The following is a 16,423-nucleotide window of genomic DNA, read 5'->3' on the forward strand; positions in this document are numbered from 1 at the left end:
TCCAGCCACTGCTGCTCCTCCGGGGGGCCCGCACCCTGACTCTGCCCTCGGCCTCCACCCCCGGGACTCACTTTGCTGCAGCCACTCCCAGTGTTGATCCCACTTGTCCACCATCTCCTTCTTCTTGGTCATCAGCTTCTCCAGGTGGAGCTTGATCTGCATTGCAAGCAAGAGAGTCCAGGCTGGGAGGGGGAGAGGGGCGCCATTTTGAACCTTCCAGCATCCCCGCCACCACCTTGGAAAGCTCTGCTTTTGCTCAGGGCCCGAAGCCGCGCGCTTGCCCTGGGTCCCACCGGGGTCACTGGGCTCCCTCTGGCGTTGAGCCAGGCAAAGGCTGCTGAGCCAATGGAGCTGCCCTCCCCTCTGGCCTGCCTGCCACCCTCGGAAGGTCCCTGCTCTGCTTCCTGCAGCAGTCCTGCAGGCGCCGCCTCTCACATCTGCTTCCCGCTGAAATCAGTGAGGGCAAAGGCACTTTGCTCATGCGCAGAGGAGTCCCTCTCTGGCTCCGGCCAGGGGAGCCGCATCAGCAACGGCCTCTCACTCCTCCAGAGGCTTTGTGGGAGGCCACGCCGTATCTTTCACCCTCCCGCCCAACAGAGAATGGGGCCTGGCTCCAGCATCCCTCCAGCCAACCTCAGCAAGTTCAGGGTAGCTGATCTGCCCCCCCCCCAAGCTCTCCCCCACCCCCAGCTCTTTGCTCCCTGCAGAGTTTCCTAGTGCAGATTAAAACCTGTGTGCAGCGACGGACGTGAGGAAAACCTCTGACAAAGAGATTTTATAATCCTTGGCAACCAAATGACCCCCTGCGTGCTAAATCCCCCGAGCGCTCCAGGCACCAGGTCTGGGCTGTCCTCCCGTCCCCCCCCCCCCCTCAAACAGTGGGCCCGCCTGCCTGCCCTGCAATGGGCCCTGAGCAAGGCTCACCTCCTCGGAGGCCGGGCTTCTGTTCAGCACCAGCGTCTTGCCCAGGTCGACACAGGCGGAGATGGACTTGCTGCGAGCCTCAATTTCACCCTTCAGGCCTTGGTGGTCCCTCATCAGCACCTCCACGGTGGACGCATCCCTGCGCAGAGAGACCGTGTGGGGAGAGCGGAAGGGGCTACGAGGGGGGGGGAGGAGGCGGGCCAGGCAACTCTCCTCGACTGTACCTGGGCTTCTCGCCAGCACCAATCTGGCAGAGGAGGATGTCCATCCAGGAAATGAGGTCCCGCACTAAGTTCAGGAAGCGGATCTTATCGGCTGTGGTGGTGACCTGCAGCCGGCAATCTTCGCACGAGCTCAGCAACTCTTTCCAGGAACGCATCAGTTCCTGCTCCTTGGTGGCGATGGCGTCGGCATTCTCACCCGCGTACACCGTCTGCAGTTGGGCTGCCACCTCCTGCAGCTGCCGTACCTGCCGCCCGTCCACCCCACCCCCAGAACAGGAAGATATGATCCTACCTGGCAGCGTGCTCATCCCTGGGGGGGGGGTGGGCATTCCCTGAGCTCCGCCCCCTCCCTACTCACCTGGGCTACCAGCACCTGGATGTCGTGCTCGAAGGACTTGAGCATCCTTTGCAGAGTCCCAGCGGAGGTCTTGCATTCCCGGGCTGCGATCGCGGGCAGGCGCTGCTTCTTCTCCTCAATTTGGGACAGGACGTCCTTGCAGTCATTGAAGAACTTGTGCAGCTCGTGGGAGGCAGCCAGCATCTGCGCCCGGGTCTCCATCAGCTCCAGCAAGTCTGCCCAGGCCTCGTTCACCCCGTCCTTCCACTCGGCAATGGTGGCAGCATCCACGTGCCCGTACTCAATCAGCTCATCCACCATCTGGTTGATGGCCAAGATCCTCTCATTGCCAATGGTGCCAGTATCGCTGGCAAACTCGGTGAACTTCTCCTGCAGCAACTGTGCAAAGCGAAGAGAGAGCTACGCGGATGGCAGTGGTGCGTCTCGTGCAACAGCAGCTGAAACCCTCCCTGCTTTCTGCGTTCCGGACACGCTATTCTCGCTGTTTCCTTTTCCTTGCCAGCCCTTAATTCCTCCGCCCCTCTTTGGCTCTGGAGCACAAGGCTTGAGAGCATTTCCTAAGCATGGGCAAAGCACATCACGGCCGGCTTTTGGTGGGCGCTGCCGTCCCCCAGGCAGGATCCCCCTCCCGCTTCCGGGCCCTCAGCCCTTTGCCCTTTCTCACGGTCACATGCTCGTAGTCCTGCCCCAGTTCAGGCGAGCCAGCCACCACCTCCTTCTCAGCGATCCAGTGCTCCATCTCGTCCACCTCGCGGTGCAGTTGGTAAAGCCAATACTGTTGCTCCAGGCTAGCTTTACGCTCCTCCACCAGGTCCTTCAGGGACACGTAGAGCCGGTCCACCTGGGACTGTCTCCTGCTGACCTGCTCGCTGGCAAGGACACAAGCTGGTCAGGGTGGCAGGCAGGGGGGGGGGGTAGGCGAAGGGCGGGGAGGGCAGGACCCCACCTGTCTGCGTGGCCCAACTCCAGCAGGGACCGGCATTGCCGCGACAGCTGGGCGATGGTCTCCGCATAGTTCTCCACTGTCTGCTCGGTCATCAGGTGCTTCTTCAGGAGCTGCAGCGTGCTCTGCTCATCCTGGAAAAGGGGTTCCAGGGAGGGGAGTGTGGGGAGGCCCCTCCCTTTCTCCCTCTTTGCCCTGCTGGCCCCTCCCGCGTGCGGGTGGCCTCGGATCTGCAGCTGGAGAAGGCAGCTTTCCCCAAGCGCCTCTCCTCCGGCCAGCCAGCCAGTTCAGAAGGACCAGGCCTGCGCAGGGGCCCCAGAGCGGCCCGAGGAGAGTGGCGGATTTGACTGCCCGAGGGCTCCTGGGACGGCCTGGGAAGGGGCGCTGGTCCCCAGCCAACAGACGCCCTCCGGTGGCTGCTGACAACTCCCCTTGCGCAGGGACGGGCAGCTGGCGGCCAGGGCAGAGGGGAGGCTCACCTTGCCCTTCTCGTCGTTCATCATGAAGAGTTCCTGTTCACTCAGCCAGGCTTCCACCTCCCCCACGTCGAAGAAGTACTGCTCCACTTGGTAGGTGGCGTCCAGCAGCTGCTGCCGCTGCTCCGTCTCCTCCTGCAGGGCCCCCCACAGCTCCGAGAGTTTCTCCCAGAGCAGCCGCACTGTGTCCACCTCGGGGCTCTGGATGGAGGCGATGGCACCAGCTCGCACCAGCACCTCGTCCACTCGGGGTTTGTGCACCTGGATCTCGCGGCGCAGGTTCTGGTGTGGGAGACAGAGCGTTGGGGGTGGCCGACTTTTAGCCTCCAGCCAGAGTGGAGCCAGTCCAGCTCCGAGGATGGGGAGGTGGGTGAAGGACCATCCTTTGCCACCAGTGGCTGACTCTCCATTTGGACTATGGGAGAAGGGGCTTTGGGCTGGGGCCAGGAGGCTCAGCTAGGCCAGCGCGGCTCTCTGAGGCAATGCCACCATCCGGGTTGGCTTCAGAGGCAAGCGGGCTCCTGGCCAAGGCCCCTCTCTGGGTAGGGCTGCCCGCAAAGCTTGAGACCAGCGCCCTCATCTCCTTCTTACCTGGTTCTTCTTGATCAGCTGCTGGACGCTCTGCAGGTTGCTCCCGCGGTCTTTCAGCAGGGCCAGCGGGAGGCGGTCCTGCACCCAGACCTAGAGGGAGAGCGAGGGCAGAAACAGGGCCCAGTTGCTGGAAGCAATATGAGCCACGTGGCCAGTTGGCACCAAGGGCCCCAGCGTGGAGACAGCACAACTTCCTCCACACATCCGTTCTCTTGGCTGCCATGTGGCCAGAGGGCGTGTGTCCCCATGCTGCTTTTTCTGGCTGGGTGTGTGTGTGTGGAAACAAGCCATTCAGCGCCTTAAGGATTTCTGTAGCTGGTCATCCCAGTCAGAGAGGAGTCCTGCATGGCCCGGAGCCCCAGATGACTGACTCCAAAGCCCATCAGGCTTCCTGAAGCCAGGCTGGCCGCCAGCTCTACCCAGCACCTACCAGCTCGTCCTCCAGATCGTGGCTGATTTGATGCAGCTCCTTGGAGGCCAGCAGGATCCTTCGGCGCTCCCGGAGGGGCTCAATGAGGCGCACGATCCGTGCCCCCACCACCTTCTGCTTGTCATCCACCATCTCCTGGCCGGCCGTCTCCAGTGGCAGAGCGACGACCTGGGCCTGCAGCTCCCCCACCTCCTTGGACCACTCCTCCACCTGAGTCTCCAGGGTCTGCGAGAGAGAGGGCTGACAGTGGCTGGCCCCCATGCGCACCCGCTGGCTTCTGCCAGTGGGCATCTGGGCAGGGCGCTTGGGAAGAGGTGGCTGCTGGAGGAGGAGGAGGAGGCCTTTAGTCCCCCCGAAGGCCCCCCACCCCTTCATCGTTCTGCTTGATGGGTGAAGTTCCCTGAAGGTGAAACTGGCGTCTTGGCTGAAGGCCCCGGCTTTGCTCCGAGAGCCGAAATCTTGGTCACCCGGTCATTTGTCCAGTCAGCTGTGCCCTGAATGGGAGGGGCCTCCAACCTGCCCCTCTTGGAGGACGCAACCAGTCACCCCAATGCCACAGGAGGTGGGGGGGCTGGAGGGAGAGCCCGTGCCCAGAAGAGGGAGGAAGCCAAAAGGGGGCAGTGGGGAGGATGGGGCTGTCCTGCCAAAACCATCTTGCTCTAAAAGAGCCAAATAAACTTCAAGACAGACGCAGAAAGGACAGCAACCCTCCCAAGGGAAGGTTATGGGGCACCCAGCTGATCTCCAGCAATGGGCCACACAGACTGCCCCTCCCCACCAGCGCACCAGCACCAGGAGCCAGGGCAGGTCTGCGCTCGCCTGGAGGGGTCAACTCCTCTGCTCCCCCTCCCCCTCCAGGGCTCCCCTTCACACGGGCAGCTTCGTGCCATGGCCTCCTTTGCCCGCCTGGCATTCCACTGCTCTCCAAGCTTCACAGAAGGGGGGCTCCAGGGGGCAAGGGAGCCCAAAGGCTCTGCCACGGACGGGAACCCGAGGGAAGCGGGAAGGCCTCCGGGAGAAAAAGCAGGGGGAAGGGAGGAGAACCAAGGCCAGGCTTGGAGAGGGAGGCAGTGCACGCCGTAAATGCCACCAGCTCTTCCCATAAAGAGCCAGGCCAGATGCCCTGAAACTAAGGGGAGAAGAACCACCCCGCCCCAAAAGGACTGGCCTACTGGAGCCTGGGGGGGTCCGTGGTGCTCAGCTTGATGGTTTTTCTACAAATGTTTCATTACCCAACTAGGTAACATCATCAGTGCTGGTCTGATGTTTGTGCTACACTAGCACTGATGATGGTACCTAGTTGGGTAGTGAGATGCTTGCAAGAAACGAGCTCAGAGAGCACCAAGAACTCCTCCTTCCAACCCTCAGCTACAATGTTCTGTGACCGCTGCAAACAGGCCAGCCAAGCAGGCCCCCCTTTTCACCCCAGGCTCCCCTCGCCTCCTTTCCTGGGGCTCCGTGGCCTTTGGGGGGTGGGGGAGGCTGCCCACTGCTGTCCAAGGCTACTCCAGGCAACCCTCAGAGCGGACTGGAGGGGGCGGGAGACAATCAAGGAGGCTTCCAGTTTCAGCACCTGCTGCCTCTCCCCCCCCCCCCCCCCGTTTGCTGAGCGTTGCCCTCCCTTTCAGGGCCGTCCTGGGAAGCCAAAAGAGGCATTTCAACACCTGGGGAAAGATCTCAGCCGGGCCGTTGCCCTGAAAGTTCTGCCCCTGGAGACTCCCAGACTGGCAAAGCCTCCGCCCAACTGGCGCTGCACAGCCAGATGCCCTTTGAAGCTCCCCAATCTCTTCCCCTCAAGGACCCTCTGCTGACCCACCTGCAGCTTCTTGAGGTTGCTGTTCACACTGGCCAGGTCCGGCCCGGCATCCACCATCTGCAGCTGGCTCTCCATGTGCAGAAGCTGCTTGTCCAGCTCCGCGTAGCTCTGCACTATCTGGTCGGCCTGGGTGGCTTCCAGGAGTTGCTGGGCCTTCACCTGGGTGGCCGACTCCAGCTCTACCCAGCACTGCCGGATCTGGCCCAGCTTCTTCCTCACCGATTCCGCTAACTCCGGCTTCTCCTGGATCAGCCGCTGCCCCTCCTGGTGGTGGGGAGAGGGAGGAGAAGAGCTGGCACAGCGCCCCACGCATTCTGCCCATGGCCCTGGATGCTGGGCCCCGTGCCTCTGGCTTCAGAGGGGCCACGGGTGAAGGAAGCCCTCCCGGGGTGCCCTTGAGAAGCCGAGCCAAGGCTCCCTGGGCCTCTGGGCACGGCCTCCGGCACAACCCGCGGGCCCAGATTCCTCATCAGCCCCTCCTGAAAGCATCCCCTGAGCTTCTGCGGGGTTGTGGGGAAGCTGGGAAAGTGATCCGCCAACACCAGCGGCAGGTTGTCACTAAGCATGTGGGCCACCAACGCCACCACACATTATCGCTCAGCCACCTGAGTGGCTTTTGCCACCGGTGGAGGGAGACCTGCACACTCCCGTCCCCGGGGGCTTAGCCTAAGCACAAGTACCCCAGAACCTCCGCCTGGAGAACACAGCTCTCCCCTCCCTCGTCGTCTCCAGGCTTTGAAAGGGCCCAGGAATGGCTCTGCGGGCCCAGCTGTGCTTTCAGCCAGCGCCCCCCCCTCCCTGCGATGGGAAGGGAGGCAGCCCCTCTAGCAGGCAGCTGCGTGTCACCCCCCCCCCCAACCCGTCCCAGAAGTTGCTGTCATTGGATGCACAAGAACAGCCAGAGGAGAGGAACGGGATGCGGCCCCCCTGACAGACCCCCCCCCCCGTTGTAGTAGCTCAGCAGCCTTCCCTTCCCCCCCCCCCCCCCGGTTGATCTGGAGAGAGAGGGGGGGTCTTCGGGAGGGGGGGAAGTTCCCTGCCTCCCGTGCTCTAACTGCTCTCTTCAGGAGGGCTGGTTGCACCCTTTGGGCTTCCTGAGTTTGGGGGGTGGGGGGCGGCATGAGGTTGCCAGAAAAGCACAGCCTTCCTAACTGCCTTGGCCTATGCCAGGCGGGAGGGGCAGCGGCAGGGAGGGCAGGAGCCCCCACTGCAGCTGTGTAGAAACCTTCCCTGCCTGTGGGGAGGGGGCCAGCTGGCGGAAGCTTCATCAGCCCAAGGCCTCCCTGGGCACCGCCTGCAGGCCTCCAGCAAAGCCCCTGGGCAAGCAGCCCCCTGCCCAGCCCACCGGGGGAAGACCTCCGGCAGGCGCTTTGGGGCTCTGGGCAACACTCACAGGCCCAGATCTTGGGGAGCATCGGGAGGGCTGCTAGCGGGCTCTATTGGTTTGGAAATAAACCCCCCCGACTTTCTCTGCTGAGGGGGGCAGACATACACTCCCCCCCCCTCCAGCTGTCAAGGGAGCTTCTGAGTGGGGGCCAATGAGGAAACGTGCCCCTGCCAATCCCCAGCCCCCAGGGGCAAATGGCTGTGCATAATACCCCCCCCCCCTGCCTGACAGGCCTTTACTGATGGGTCAGCCTGATTCATGCAGGAGGCCGGCCGGCCGGCTGGCCAGTTTCACCCACCCCACACCCTTCACTGCCCCTGTTTGCCCTGAGCAAAACCAATGCCAAGGCACAGCCAAGGCCTCGCCCTGCCCCCTGAAAGCTGGCACAGGAGTCTCCCACGAGAATACAGGCCTCTCTCTCTCCACTCAGCCTGAGGTCTCCTGCCCGAGATCCCCCACAGAGGAAAACGGGGTGCTGGGATGCTGCCCGGGGACCCTTCTGGAGGGCCCAAATTTCTGGCACCCAAAGCAAGCAGTCTGCCATGCAGAGGGTTTCCCCCTGTGCCTTTGCGGCAGGCCCCCCCCCCGGGATCCCCCCTTCAGAGGAAGGCAGACGAAGGAAAGAAGGGGGGCCTCTGGCAAGACATACATGGTGGCGCCCAAAGTCAGGAGAGACCTGTATCTGCAGCTGCCCCATGCGGGACCCCTGGGGCTACAGCTGCCCTCTAACCACTCTCATCTGCTGCTCTGCATTCGGGGCACATCCAGCAGCAGCTCCAAAGACCCTCAGGGCTGGTGCCAAGGAATCCCCCTCCTCCTTCTCCTTCCCCGCCTCCAGGGGGTCTCCCCTCACCGGTGGAGAAACAGCATCTTTCCAAGCAGCTCACTCAACTCTCCTCCACGCTACCAGCAGGCGCAAATGAGCCCCTCCTTGGCAGGTCAGGGATATACCGGATTTTCAGCCCCCCCCCCCCAGCCCCGCTCTGAGAACAACCCCCCCCTCCAGGCCAGATTCAGCCCAGAGCCTCTTCCGCCACACCTGCTGCCCCCAGAGCAGCCCCCAGGTCAGCAAGCAGCCCCTCCCTCACTTGCCAGGCCCCTTCCCCGAGTCTCTTCATAGATGGGCTCCAGCCCCCTCCCCGCAGCTGCAGGCTACCCTTCCGGCCGGCATATCACACCTGGCGACAGACACAACAGGCCAGGCACAGGCTGCAGAGGGGGGGGGTTGCATCCCCCCCCGGGCTCCCGGGCCGAGCGGAGCCCCTCGGGGGGGACCTGCGCAGCTTCCCCGGAGCCCCCTCCAAGACGCAGTGCGCGGGGGGGGGGGGAGGACGGGGCTCCCACCTGAGCCGAGCAACGCGTCGCCCTGCGTCATCAGGCGGGCAAGCGGGCGGGGGCCTCTCCTCCTCTCGCCTCGCTCCCCCCCCCCGCACCCACCTTCTCGATCTTGTGCAGCCACTGCTTATTCTGCGCCAGCTCGGCCATGAAGGCGCGGTGCCGGTGCCATCGCTTGGGGGTCGGCGGCGGCGGCGGCGGCTGCTTCCATGACGGCGCGTCCTTGTCACGCGGCGCCTCGCCGGCCATCAGCGCCTTTTTCTCCGCCACCCAGCCATCCAGCTGCGGGAGAGACGGGCGGGGAGGTGCTCAGCCGGGCTCCCAAGAGCCGCCCCCCCTCTCGGCCCGAGCTCCCTTCGCCCCCTCCTACCTGCGCAGTGGCCGCCTCCGCCCGGCCGCTGCAGCCCAGCCCGGGCCCTGCCGCGTCACCGTCCCCAGCGCCCCGAGCCCGGCCGGCGCGCTGCAGCGGCAGAGCTGGCAGCCGCGGAGCCGCCCTCCCTTCCGCCCGCCGGCTCATCCCCCCCACTTCGCTGGGAAGGGCGGGGGGGGGTCGCTTTCGGAGAACGGTTTTCGCGGGGGGGGGGGGGAGAGGGGTTCAAAGCGCTCGGTCCTCCCCCCCCCCCATTCATCCCAGCCTCCGACCAGCCCTCTCCGAGGCGGAGGGGGGGCAACTCTGGGGATGTTTGGGGGGGAGGTCGTGTGCCGCGAAGCGACCCCCGACCCGCTTGGAGCCTCGGGAAGGGCAGCGCAGGCCGGAGGGGCTTCAAGCCGGGCAGCCGCCACAGGGGAGGGCGGATGGAGGCGGCCAGAAGACGGCCGCAGCCTCGTCCTCCCTGCGAGCCGCGTTCCCGGGCAGCCTTGTTCTTGTTCGCCCGCCCCACAGCATAACCCCCCGCGGAGTCTTCGCTGGGAAATCCGGGAGCCCCGATCACCGCGGCCCGTACAACGTGGGAGGGAGAAGCCAAGCTCAACCAGGCCGCGTTAACCTCTTCAAGGCACAGCCGCGGATGGCGGGTCTCGGGAAGGCCGGGAACTGTGCGTGCGGTGGGAGTGAGGGCGATAGAGGGGGAGAGCGCCCCGCGAATGAAATGCCCAGGGAAGGCGGAGGAGGTAACCCCAACCCTAGCAAAGGAGAGGGGGAAGTTCTGAGTAACTCTGGTCCTTGCCTCTTTCTGCTTTACCCCTTCCTCCCCCCCCCCCAGGCTCTAGAACAAAGTGGCCTCTCCTTTACCGAAGGGGGGGGGAGTGTCCTTCACTGCCAGATTTCCCTGGCCAAGTAGAAGAGGCTCCCCGGCGTCCTTACTGGCGGCCTCCAAAGGACTAGCTGCATTTGGGGGGAGTGTAACTGGGACAGCGGCCCCCCACGTCTGCCACTCTCCAGCCCCTGGTTTTTCCTGGCCTCTCGGGCGGATGCCCTCCTCCACGCAGGTTCAATACCTCATGGCAGCTTTGCAGGAAGCGCTGCAGCTCCAGGTGGCCAGTGAGGCGCAGCATCCAGAAGTTGGCCAGCTGGACATTTTGTCCACTTCTGCAAGGAGAGCAAACTGGTCAACCTCGTTAGCTTCCTCCCCAGGAGGATTCTGCCTGGCACCTGTACCCCTGCCCCCTTTCAGCCCTCCCTGGTATCCAACCCGGCCCGGCCCCCTTCCTGCTCAGCTAAGGCATCTGGAGGCACAGCTGGGCTTCAGGGCCCTTGGCATCCAGGAAAGGTCTCCGTGCTCCCAGAAGCCCCTTTTCTATCAACCCCCCAACAACCAAACCGGAGCTGGACTTGAATTAGTAAAAGTGACCCCCCCTCACAAACCTACAAAAATGCCCCCCCCCCAGAGAATGTGGGTGTCTGCATTCCCCTTCAAACACCCAAATCACTTTAAGCTCAAAGACCCTGATATTGATTGGACAGATGGCGACAGTGTTAATAATACCCCCCCCAAAGGGACACCTTCTCTGCCCCCCACCCCCTTTGGGCTTTAAAAAAAAAGCACAGCTGAGCTGCTGTTTCTATCTGGAGCAGGAAACTAGATTTGGGATCTGACACCAATTAAGATGCCAAAATAAAGCAGCCCTTTGCCAAGAGATGCTTCCAAGGGGGAGGGGGAGAAGCAGCCCCTCCAGGCCCCAGCCCCTTTCCAGCAGCCCTCCTCCATCTCAGTGGATCTAGCACCTTGCTTGGACCCAAGGCCTGGCAGGTGGGGGCAACGCAGACAGACAGTCAGCTGAGGGAGATTGACAGTCAACCTCTGGCCTGCAGATGGGGGGCGGGGGGGGGTAGGTGCCATCCCCAACCAGCAGCATCCAAGCAGTTGCAAATGGCCACGGCTCCTCAAGGCAGCCAGTGGGGGAAGGCAGGAGGAGAAACTTTCTTTGAGTGTGGAGCCTTTTCCCTTTGGACAATGGCCTCCTCAGCAGCGCTGTTGCCAAAGGTCCCCATCGCAAAGCCTACATGTCTGGAGTGGCCGAGGGTCGGCCTGCTCCTCGTCAGCAAGGCTGGGCTCAGGCCACGGGGAGAGCAGCAGGGCGAGGCATGCAGCCACCCTGGGATCCTGACCAGGGAGGGGTTTCCCAGCACTCTCTTCGGATCCTCTGGGCAGGCAGGGGCTGAAGCCCAAGACCTGCGCAGGTCCTGTGGGTTCTGCACTGGTGCGGGGGCTTCTGCCGAGGTGGCGCAGTGGTTAAATGCAGCACTGCAGGCTACTTCAGCTGACTGCAGTTCGGCTGTTCAAATCCCACCAGGCTCAGGGTTGACTCAGCCTTCCATCCTTCCGAGGTGGGTGAAATGAGGACCCGGATTGTTGTTGGGGGCAATAGGCTGACTCTGTAAACCGCTTAGAGAGGGCTGAAAGCCCCATGAAGCGGCATATATAAGTCTAACTATTGCTCTTCTGCTGAGCCCCTGCTTACTTTGCCCGGAGGGTCTCCATTTTGTCCTTCACCCGCTCACTATAGCGGTTGCCTTGCCGAATGAGGCTCTCGCCCGCCTTGAGAGCCACCATGGTCTTCTGCATCTGGAGCTCCATGGTGGTCATGAACTCCTTCTGCTTCTTGATGGCCTTCTCCACCCCTTCCACTGTCGTGGGCAGCTCTGTGTGGGCCAGCGTGGCTTCCTGCAACAACGCCAAAGAGGGGGCTGAGGTTGCAGCCCTCCAAATCCTCCTCCTCCTCCCCCCTCCAGCCGGTTGAGCTGCGTCTCCTACGCAGACTTTCTGCAAGAACCACGGTGGGAGCAGGGCCAGGAGACCTCCAGCGGCATCACCCACAAGGCTGGGCCCCCTCCCCACCTTAACACATTGGTTGAAGGCTTTGCCGGCATCAGGATGCTGTGCACAGGATAAACCTGCGTGGAAACAAAACCACAAGCAGCAGGGGACAGGTAAGGCTGCAGCAAAGGTTTAAAGGCCCGGGTGAAGCCGCAAAGCAGCCAGGTAGAAAATGCCCAACCCTCCGCCTTTTGCTCTAGGTGGGAAAGTGATCAGGGCAAGCCGATGAAGAGGCCGATATGGTCACGGCTGGAGATAAACACCAGAATTTATTCGATATCGAAATGGGAAGAAAACACTCTGCAAACAAGTCAGGAAGCCCACAACCCCACAAAGGGTCTGACACAGCCGGTTGAAAACCTAAATCTGAGTGGCCCCCCGCCCAGACTCCAAGATACAGTGGAAATTGGATTTCACGGCTCAAAGCAAGAAGCCAGGGTGGGAGAGGGGGGCAAGTGGGAAAGGCCTCTCATCCCTCAGCTGCTGCTCTTTCTTCTCCGTCAGCCACCTCTCTCCTGTTCGGACCAGGGCCCAGCATCAGGGGGGGGGGGGGCTGCAGTTTTACCAACCCCTTGCAATCCTCTGACGTGGAGCTTCTGCTCTGCAATGCCAGGAAAGCCTGCCCCCCCCCCAAGCACGCCCCCCCCCGCCCCACAGAAAGGGCCCTGCAAGGTTTCCTTAAGGAAGACAGCCGCGATCTCCAACCAGCGCTTGGCTCATTCCTTGCAAAAGCCTTTTGGAACAAGGAGATAGGAGAGAACTGTCCAGAGCGTTTCCAAGCACCAAATGCCCAACCAGGGCTGCTGTTCTTGTGGCATACAAAGGCTTGAAATGCATCTAGAAATCTGCCATAATGTCCCTGAGGAGACCCTTGATGTAAAGACACCCCACCCCCAAGGGCAGAAGCAGTTACAAAAGCAGGCAGAAATCCTTTGCCCCCACCCCCTCGCTAACCCCCCTCCTGGCAATGCTCCTGTATGGGCCACCTAAGAGCATTCGCTTCTCAGAAGTCGAATTTGGGAAGGAAAAACTGATTGAAAGCCCTCATCCCCGTGTTAGAAGACTAAAGGAACCGGCTCAGCTCCAGCTTCTTCCTCTTCCTCCTTGGGAACTAAGGGGGCTTAGTGCGTATTAAGGGTGGGCATTCTGTGAAAGTCCAGCCACAGACTTGGCGGTTGTGCCTGCTGGTGAGAACTCCCGGCTGCCTGGCCCCAGACCACCTGCAGCGAAGAGCAACTCCAACAAGGCAAGGCCTGCATGACCACCACCCCCCCGCCTCGCTGCCTTTTAAGGCCCTGGATTGCCCTCCAGCCTCTGAGGTCTGGTGAGGGGCAAGAAGACGTTCGTGCCTTTTAATAAAGAGTGTTGGTCAGAAAAGAAGCATTTCTGCCCTGATCTGCCAGTCTTGGCCCTCTGCGAACTGGCAGCGTAGGACTCGGATAGCTGTCCAAACCCATCAGGGGATGAATTCGGTACCCAGACTGCGCCTGTTGCACACCTGCAGTGGCTAGGAGGGAATCCACCCGAGATCCCGCCTCCTGCCAGGCCAGGATGTCTTCCGCTCTGCCCCCAACCTCACATTTGACCCCCTTAGCCCCAGCCAGGCAGCCTCTCTGGGCCTGGGAGAAGCCCCTCATTCTCAGCCGCTGGCCAGGCGCTCCAGAGGCTGCCAAAGCCTGGGGAAAGCTGGAATAACCCGTCTTCAGTGGGGCAGACAGTCAAGGGGTGGTGCAGACCTGGGCGAGTCCCATGGCCAAGCCCCCTTCAGAGCAGACCCCTTCTGGGCTCCCCAGGGCGGAGGAGCAGGGAAGTCAGAGGAGGAGCGACTGGGAGGCTCTCCTGGTTCTGCCTCCCCAGTTTCAGCTGTGCCACATCTGCCCCGCTGCAGAGGAGGGCAATGCCTGCATCGAGGATTACCTGGTTGTAGAGACACACTTCGGCCTGCTTGGCATCGCGCAGGAAGAGGAAGAAGATGTGCGCCTGCACCAGGACCTCCCGGCGGTGCTCCCAGCTCTCCAGCAGCTTGTTCCAGCCCACCTCCAGCTTCTGCAGCCACTGCTGGAGGGACAGGTAGGGCAGCTCGGCTTCCTCCAGCGCCAGCACTTCATTGACGGCCTGGATCTTGGCGTAATCCACCTCGTAGCGGCTGATCTCCTCCTTGACCAGAGTGTGGTGGTGCAGCAGCCGCTCGGCCTCCAAGAGGTCCCCAGGCAGCTCCTCCCTGGGCGAGGCCACGGCCGCCTGGGTCTTCACCAGCCAGGTCAGGAAGCTGTCCAGGTCCTGGATGAACTGCTGCAGCCTGCAAGGAGAGGCCGGGGCAGCGAGAGGCCTCCTGCGACGCCCCTGCCCAGATTGCCCCCCCGGGCCTCCTCCGATGGTACCACTCCCACCACAGGCCGCCTGTGGCGAGCCCCGGGCCCCCTCAGCCCCCGGCCCCACTCACCTGCTGGCCACTGTCAGCGAGTCCTCGCAGCCCTGCAGCGTCTTCTTCAGAGCCTCCCACTCCTCGCTGATCTCCTCGAACTGCATGAGGACCTCCATGGCCTGGGCAGGGTGGGTGGTGGCCAAAGACTCCCCCTCCTGCTGCAGCTCAACCAGCCGGGGCTCCAGGAGCACCAGGGCCGCTTCGATGGTGGAGAGGCGGCGCTGGAGCGAGAGGACGCTGCCCAGGTCGCCACTGCTGTACTGGGTGGACTCAATGGCCTTGCGCTTCTCCTGGATCTGAGATTTGATCTCGCTGCACTCCAGCAGGTAGTTCTGGATCTTCAAGATGGAGCCGAGGTGGTTCTTCTTCTCCTCCACCACCTCCACCACTCGGTTCCACCTAGTCACCCACGGGAGCAGGACAAGGGGGACAAGCACGGGAAAGATCACGATGAGGGTATGGGAAGGAGGGGCACGCTTGGCCCCCTCCGTCCAGCACCCGGGTGAGCCAGCAGGGTCTGGGCCTTGGCAGCAAGGCTGCGTTCAGCTGTGACTAAGCCCCAGGGTCCCTGATGAAGGTTCTGCTCAGTGCTTGAGGAGCGTGGGGGAGAGACGATGGAGACGGAGCACAGGGCCCAGGTGTAAGAAGGGACATCCTCTGCTGGCTGATCACGCAGGGATTTCTTGCAGGAGGAAAGCGATACAACCGCTCCCCCCTGCAGTGTGTGGCTCTGGCAAGCCCTGGCCAAGCGTCCAAGGGGTGGGGGAGGCAGGACACAAGGGAAGCTGCAGTGGGCAATTGCCCGAGGGCCTCCAGCAGCCTCTCCCTCCTCCCTTGCTTGCTCTCAGCGGAGCAGCCCAAAGAGGCCCAGGTCTAGAGAGAGAGAGAGAGAGAGAGAGGAGCACCAGGGTCCCCAAAGGGTTTTATGGGGACAAAATAGGGGAAGCGGCCACCCCCTGGCCTGTGCGTGGCTCAGAGAGGATGGTGCCGGCCTTCATGCCGGACGTTCAGGGCACTTCCTACCTGCTGTTGAGGTGATCCTGGCAGGATCGGACTTCAGAGGAACTCGGGTGGCCCCCATCAACCAGCTGCTGAACAATTTGGTTGACATCCAGAATGCGACCCATCAGGCTGTTCATCTCTTGGTCGAGGCTTTCAAACCTGCACGGGAAGGGAGGACAGATCAGCCCAGCTCACCCTGGAAAGACGGCCCACCCGGGTGAGGGCAGGGTGGGCGAGAACGGGCGGGAACAGAAGAAGTAGCCACGAAGAAAAGAAGAAGGCCGCCCCCCCATCCCCATCTCTCTCTCTCCACCGGCCCTCCTACCGGTGCTGGACGGCCTCCACGTCCTCCAGCTTCTCGGGCACTTCCATCCGGTTGAGCCACTGCTCCTTCTCATCAAGCCAGATCTCACAGGCGTTCACCTCGCCAAAGAGGTGGTACACAGCCAGGGCATCCTGCAGCCACTGGCACCGTAGCACGGCCACCTCGGCCACCTCCTCGTACAGCTGCTCCACCTCCACAATGCGGATCTGTACCTCCATGGTCTCGTGGTACTCGGGCGCCAGGGCAGCCAGCTGCTTCCGCAGGGCCAGGACCGCCGCCCGGTGCTTGTCGATCTCCTGCATCACCACCTTCTGCTTCTTGACCAGCGAGCGGGTGGAGTGCTCGTCGTGCCCAAAGTCGTCAGTGGAGACTAGGCGGTAGGCGTCCTGCAGCCAGGCCACCAGGTCGTCTGTGTCGGCACTGAACTGGTGGAAGCTCAGGGCCCCTTGCAGCTTCTGTAGGTGGGCAGCCGCCAGGCCCTCCAGTTTCTTCCAGCGCAGACGCACGTCCCGGATCTTCTCCTGCACGTTGCCCAGGCTGAAGCGCCTCCGCAGCAAGGCCTGCTCACCCTGCCGCATGGCTGCCTGCAGCAGGGAGCGGCGTCCGCTCAGCTCGCTCAGGAGCAGGTTGTGCTTGCTCAGCAGCTTGGCCACACTGTCCAGGTCCTTGCCGAAGCTCTGGGAGGACGACAGGATGCGCTCCTTCTCCCGCACCCAGGCCTCGGCCTCCTCTACCTCCTGCAGGAAGGACCACAGTTGGCGGGAGGCCTCCAGCTCCTTCCGTCGCTTGGACGCCAGCTCCTCCAGCTGCTCCTGGCAGCCCTGGACGTGGTTGACGCGGTTGCAAATAACCTGGGGGTCGCAAGGCTGATAGCCTGGGGAGGGGGGGGGGAGGAAGGACACCCAGAACGTGTGGTGAGAGGATGTACAA

The 16,423-nt window shown here is 62.7% G+C and overlaps 1 protein-coding gene across 2 annotated transcripts in view; it reads right to left on the reverse strand.

Annotated features, from left to right (window-relative positions):
• The window catches only part of LOC106541071 (spectrin beta chain, non-erythrocytic 4), a 29,997-nt gene that overhangs the window by 5,464 nt on the left and 8,110 nt on the right, over positions 1 to 16,423 (reverse strand). For both annotated transcript variants that reach the window (XM_087727892.1, XM_014056398.2), the window contains exons 14-30: positions 15,494 to 16,367; positions 15,190 to 15,327; positions 14,185 to 14,565; positions 13,659 to 14,040; positions 11,386 to 11,588; positions 9,922 to 10,012; positions 8,587 to 8,766; positions 5,763 to 6,026; positions 3,947 to 4,171; positions 3,517 to 3,606; positions 2,929 to 3,207; positions 2,453 to 2,583; positions 2,171 to 2,375; positions 1,507 to 1,884; positions 1,149 to 1,393; positions 925 to 1,063; positions 72 to 156 (exon numbers count right to left, since the gene is read on the reverse strand). In XM_087727892.1, the coding sequence (XP_087584018.1) occupies positions 72 to 156; positions 925 to 1,063; positions 1,149 to 1,393; positions 1,507 to 1,884; positions 2,171 to 2,375; positions 2,453 to 2,583; positions 2,929 to 3,207; positions 3,517 to 3,606; positions 3,947 to 4,171; positions 5,763 to 6,026; positions 8,587 to 8,766; positions 9,922 to 10,012; positions 11,386 to 11,588; positions 13,659 to 14,040; positions 14,185 to 14,565; positions 15,190 to 15,327; positions 15,494 to 16,367 (4,290 nt within the window). The remainder of the gene's footprint in view (positions 1 to 71; positions 157 to 924; positions 1,064 to 1,148; positions 1,394 to 1,506; positions 1,885 to 2,170; positions 2,376 to 2,452; positions 2,584 to 2,928; positions 3,208 to 3,516; positions 3,607 to 3,946; positions 4,172 to 5,762; positions 6,027 to 8,586; positions 8,767 to 9,921; positions 10,013 to 11,385; positions 11,589 to 13,658; positions 14,041 to 14,184; positions 14,566 to 15,189; positions 15,328 to 15,493; positions 16,368 to 16,423) is intronic.

This window comes from Thamnophis sirtalis, unplaced genomic scaffold (genome assembly GCF_051295495.1).
Source record: "Thamnophis sirtalis isolate CommonGarterSnake01/CBP01778 unplaced genomic scaffold, rThaSir2_p1.2 scaffold_13, whole genome shotgun sequence".
NCBI lineage: Eukaryota > Metazoa > Chordata > Lepidosauria > Squamata > Natricidae > Thamnophis > Thamnophis sirtalis.